General features: G+C 30.3%; 1 protein-coding gene across 1 annotated transcript; it reads left to right on the top strand.

Moving 5' to 3' along the window:
- The first annotated feature begins 2868 nt into the window (after nucleotides 1-2868).
- LOC107009963 lies at nucleotides 2869-3709 on the top strand. Its single transcript, XM_015209259.1, has 3 exons — nucleotides 2869-2998; nucleotides 3073-3212; nucleotides 3284-3709. The coding sequence occupies exons 1-3, from the start codon at nucleotides 2869-2871 to the stop codon at nucleotides 3707-3709; spliced, it is 696 nt and encodes a 231-aa protein (XP_015064745.1).
- The last annotated feature ends 2700 nt before the right edge of the window (nucleotides 3710-6409 follow it).

The raw sequence follows: 6409 nt of genomic DNA, 5'->3' as shown, positions 1-6409 counted from the left end.
TAATATTAATTGGAATCAAAATAATACAACAATGAATTTTCAAAATGTTTGAAAATCATTCAAACTTTTATACTACTATGACTCTATCTTCCGGAATCTCCAAGATAATTATGCTTCCTTCTTCATTTTGTTGAACTTATACCAAATAATGTGATGAATTTTTGAAGAATATATCTATGATCTTCATCAAAGTGAAGGTCATATTGTGTCATCATCTTTTCTATGTCTTCTTTTCATTATGTACATGATTGATGAATAAAAAGACAAAGAAAAGAAAATAAAAAACCTATACTACAAAAAAGAAAGAATGAAAAAATGAAAATGAACATTCAATATCTCTATAGATGATAGGTATTTATAGATTGGATAAGCCATAGAAATAGTTAGAAGGAAATTGAAAAGACATGTTATTTAAGTGAGAATATCAATAGATGGAGGTTTTTTTTTTGTAACTCATTATATATAATTACAATAATAAATATGCTTGATTTTTTTTTTTAATAAACAAATTATTTAATGAAAAGAAAGAAGAGGAAATATCAAAAAAGAGAAAAAAAAGAAAAAAAGAATGGAGGCCATAGAGAGGTGCCACATCACCTTGTCTATGGTCCCCATTTATATATATATATTGATGTTATAACTTGATATATTAAATATTCAAAGTCAAACTCTAATGCTATAACTTGAGATTATTATTATATAAAATGTTATATACCTAAATTTCACACAAAAATTAGGTTTCGGTTGATGGAAAGTGGGTTGGCGGGGTGCCCGAGGGAGGAAGTAATTTTTTTTTGTGAAAACACATTCTTTTAAATGGGTAGGAACCATTTTACCCAAATCATATTTGACCAAATCCATATTTGCCCATATTCTATTTGGGTGAGTTGTAATTCAAACTATTTTTGTTCAATCCATTCAAATTCGATCCAATTCAACCATTTGCGATCCCGTATAATCAACTGATTGTGAGATTGCCTTTCAAGACTATTACTCCTCTTAGTCTAGGAAGTAAACTCGAAAAACCTCATGTACTTCGATCACCTATTACTCAACTTGTATATATAAAAACAAGCAGCTTACAATATTCCAAGAACGAAAGACTCAAACCTAATCAACTCAAGAACTAAAAAAACATTTTCCTCTGCCATTTCCTTATTGATTTGCTAATGACTTGATTTTTTTTTTCTGGTCGATGTTTTTCAATTATCAAAACTAATTTCAGTTCAACTCAGCACCGATCATAGTTTAATGAGAACAAAACTGTTATTGCCAATAAATATCATATATATGCATACGTTATATATACTCTCTTAATTTTATATTGTAAAAGTGTTTGACTACATAACAAATTTAATATTTGGACTATCTTTTAAGAAGCCAAAAATATATTTTTATTTTTTTAGCAAGTGTTTATTTTAAAATTTTGAGGTGTCTGGCATAGCTTTTTGTAACAAACAGCATGGTCGTTTTGTTTTTTATATCTATTTTTTTTTCAGTTTGAACCACTCCATAGTTTCATTATATTGTGTATGACTTACGAGAATGTTTGACATAATTCTCAAGGTGATCGGATGAGGTTTAGTGGAGATTTTTAGTTTTGAAACTTGAAATTTGAAAAGTTTGCTCAAACTCAATATTTTGGGATAAAACGAGGTTGGTTTTGGATTTTGACAATTTCACATTTTTTCTATCGACAATTTCACTTGGTCTAAAAAATAAATTTTGACTTTTGGATGGTTGGTATGAAACTCGTGGCTTTTAGTGTTTTGGACCTTTGGTTGAAATTTTAATGTTGTTAAAAGTTTGAGTTGATCATGATCAATTTTGGTTAATTAAGACTATTTCAGATGCACGATTGATTTGATAATCTCTAGACCTTGTATCTTAATTAAACATAACATTTTTATGATAAATAAATCAAGGCACACTATAAAAAAAAATAGGTTGAAAATCGAAGGTTCAACCTAACAAACGATCTCGATTTTAGTTTGTTAATTTTTTTTAGTATGTCTTAAATGCGATTTTCGTGGTAATAGAAATATTTATATTTATATTTCTTAATCTTTTTGAATTGAAGTAGGATAAATATTTACTAATAAAAAAATATTATTATAAAAAATGAAATAATATATCTATTTGAAAAAATGACGTTTTTGACCATGAAGTAACAATAATGACCATTTTACCAACTTATTGACAAAAGAGAAATTATTAACATATTTATATTTTTAACTATTTTCCTTATATTAAACAAAATGGTCAATTATTTAAGGAAGTAGATCAAGGAAAATGTTTTTGAGAGTTGTAAATATTTTGTTTACTTAATACTCCATTTAAGAAGGAAAAGTGGCGCCCAAGTTTAATTTAAAAAGTTGTAAATACAAACTCCTACCTTAGTTACAACACAGTGAATTTAATCTAGGGTTTTGACGAGCCACGTCTCCTCTCATTTCATCAAGGTTCGTCATTTTTCCCTTTCTTCTCACCATTTTATTATTTTTATCAGATGAAAATGTTGAATATATATGTAAATTTCTTACTTATTTTCTCGTGTTTGATGCATAGAAATAAGTATATTTATATAGGCAGAGCTAAGTTGGGATTCGTAGGTTTGGACAAACCCAGTAGCCTCTTTGTATATCCTATATTTGCAATAGAAAATTAAATAAAACTATATATGTATACTAATTTGTAAACCCCTAACAAAATTGATTGATGACTCAGTGGTACGGAAGGGGATGTGGATATGCTTTTCTGGCTAGAGTTGTGGATTAAAAAATACAGAACCCTTGAACTCCTAATCCTGGCTCTGCCTCTGTGTATGTATCCTTGTATTACTAAAAATTGGTATTATAATTTTTGTAGATGGTTCATCGTCGCGTCCATGATCCTGCTGAAGATGTCTGGTCAAGTCCTAATTGGCCTCCGCGAATAGAAAAAATGTTTGTTGGTTCATTGGTAGAGGAAATGAAATATCATCTGGATGTAATGCCAAGTAATTTTCATGATCAAGCATGGGAAAATGTTGTTAAGGACTTAAATCGATGCAGCGGTTGGGATTTTGATAAGGCAGAGCTGAAGAAACATCTGACTATATTGAGAAAACGTTATCGAATCGTGAAGCCACTTTAAACCACGGTGGATTTGGTTGGAATAGTCGGAAAAAGATGGTTGTCGTTGATGATAGTGTGTGGGCTGAGTACATAGAGGTTTGTTTTGACTTTCTTTTTTTATTCCCTCCGTTCTCAATTTAAGTGTCTTATGAAATAGTATCTTGCAGGTACATCCTGAGATAGCACCATATAGAAAATATGGCTGCCCTATATACAAGGAGTTGTGTCATATTTTTACGAGACCAAAAGCAACCGGGGAATTATCTGTTTCTTCTATGGATCCTCGAAGCAACCCTAGTGAACGAAACAAACGTAAATTGACAGAGCCACCAAAATCCGGTTCCAATAAGAGGAGTAGTGTTGGTCCTAACAATCCAAAACGATCAAAGAGCAGTGACATGGATCAGAATCAGAATCCGTGTTCCATAGCTAGCTGTGTTGTGGCTCTAAACGATACACCAGGAGTTGATCGGAGGCTATATAATGCTGCTATGGACTTGTTTGAACACAAAAATTGGAGAGAAACATTTGTGACAATGAAAATGGATAAAAGATTGAGTTGGTTGAAGGCCATGATTCCTAGAAAAACATGAATTCAGCAAGGACAGGGCAGGGCAGGGTAAAGTTAGACTTATAAGATTTTTTATGTCGTTTTTTGAATTTTGTTTGTTTTTAATTTAAACATTGGTTATCTGGAATGACATACAATTAGGGCCCTAAAAGCTGGCTATTGAGATGGGAGATTAAAAATCGAACGTTTACCAATAAGATAAAAATTCAGATAGTCAACGAATTGTGCTGCTACTTTTTTTTCCTTGCTATGGCTCGTTGCATGATAGTTGTGAATGGAATACACAGTTGATAGTTGTGGTAGAGTTGTATGAAGCAATGTGTTGACAACTTGTATCTATCTTACAAATATATAGCCCAAATGCTAAACTAATTGTGAGCAGCCCAATATCGCAGGATTCTGTAGTAACTAAAAATATATTGAAATGCTTTCATTCAGTTGCTTGGTGTTTCTATAATACGACGTTATGGAACCCTGCAGTTGGAAAATATTACAAACTCATTCCAAATTCTCTTATCAGTTAAAAGTATTTTAATTCTTTATCGACATCTCCAGTATTTGGTTTTTGCCTATGATTTTATGACCCAAGATAACAAAGTTTTATGCGTACATCTGTACTTGAAAAACGATAGTCTAAGGCATCCACGTTACTTTGTTGAAGTATCAATGTTGGAGAACAATTCACAATATTTTCCTGGTCCCTCTGATCCTTTGCCACCGCACATATACCATGATCAAGTTTCATTAAACGGTGTTATTCACAAAATAGCATATAACTGGACAATACATATGGGATAAAACCGACATTATGTGCATTGGGTGATCGCGTCTGTGTTCTGGCAACTGTTGGAGACAAAATTTTGATTTGGTCGCTGGAGAAAGATAGTAAAACTGTCTGGAATTGTATCAACAAGTTCACTACTTTAGTCTCACTTATCGTAAAGCCTGGTCATTCGCAGGTAACTTCATGTGTGTTAAGGACAATGGGAACATATTATGAAGAAAGCTCGAGTGTCCTTTTATCGAGTATAAAGTATGAAAAAATGAATATACTGAATCTAAGGTGACACAAGTTGGGGATTTTATTGCAAAGAAGGCTTTGTTGTATGTGGAAAGTTTAGTTTTCTTGAAGATTCTGTGGGATTAACAAATTCCAACATAATGATATATAGAGTTTCTAGTTTTCCAAATATGTGTTTATTAGGTAGCAGTTTCTACTTTCTAGTATTAATTGAAGAACATTGCTATTGTTTCTGTTGAAGTATGCTTACATAATTTATGTTGTCCTTTTCTTTAATTGATTTGTGAATATATAATGGTATATAGGAGTAAGATTTGAATTTGATGTGGATCAATTTTTCTGTAAAAATGTGATGGTGAATTTCTACGCAACAAAGTCATAGTTATCGTCAAGAGTTAGTTGCATTATTATAGGTTGATAGACAAGATACAGTCACCATAACTTATTGTTACCGTGAAAAACTCTTTACTCAACGGCGTAAAAATTCACAACCTTTTCTCATAGAATTTATCGAAAGAACAAACTCCACTAAACTCAAGTGGCCTTTAGATTACAGCTATATAATCTTAGGAATTAACTTAAACACAATACTCTAATCATCAATCATATCATATATTATTATAAGCATGAAGGTCAAAACTTAAAAGTTGAATTACCATTTTAGCCTTATACTAAATTAAAATATTATAAAATAATTAATTAATTAATTAAATATTAAATATACTTAAATTGTTAATTAAGTTGATTCACTTATTGTTAAAATAATGTAGGAGAATGAATAGTTGTAAAAATAATTAATTATAAAGTTATTACGAAAACTTATTAGAGAAACTTTTCATTTCTCTATCTGATCAGTTTTAGGTGTAATTTTGTCATAATGTGTATTAATACCACACCTCCACTATCTCATCATTAATATTCACACCTTCATAATCTTTCCACACTCTCAAGAAGTTGATGGCACTTCTTGGATCACTTAATTTGTAATGTTTTTATCTTCTATTAGCAGATTCTCCATTTTCCTATATTATATATTATACTTTCTCATGTAATCATGTTATCTTTATTATTTTTTTATATTAGTTTGTTATGCTCAATGTTTTATTTATCTTTATTTGAACTCATCTAAATTGTTGAATATTTCAACTACTAATAATTTTTTTAAATTTGACTTTTTTTTATGCAGATACAATTAAGAAATGACGCTAATATTTCATAGTGATGATGCAGTAAGTGAAGCAACACAGATTGAACTGTTTCAAGTGGTATCAATTTTCAGGTAATAAATCATTGTTCCTTATATGCAATTAATTATTTTTGTGTAAGTTGATATGTTCTTAATAAAATTTTGGTTTGATTTTTAAATAAAAATTATTTTATAGAAGTTGAGACGGTACACTTAATTGGATTATCCAAAAAAGGAATCTTTTACACAAGGACAAGAAGAAAGACTTCTAGCTTTATCACTGCATTCATGACAATCAATGGAATATCCTACAAGACAAAAAGTTGATGTGATTCTGTACAAGTGAATCCAACTCACTAACAAAAAAACTAAAGAAAGAAAAAAATGAACATGAAGAGAATAAAAATGAAGATGAAGAGAATCAATGGTGTCCTATAAGTTGATGAACCACTGTAACTTCATTATTTTTTAAATTTACGAGGAAATGAATTATTGACGAAATTTGTGAAATGTAC

Source organism: Solanum pennellii, chromosome 2 (genome assembly GCF_001406875.1).
Source record: "Solanum pennellii chromosome 2, SPENNV200".
NCBI lineage: Eukaryota > Viridiplantae > Streptophyta > Magnoliopsida > Solanales > Solanaceae > Solanum > Solanum pennellii.
Note: the sequence above shows the minus strand (reverse complement) of the source record. Positions and strands in the feature narration are given on the sequence as shown.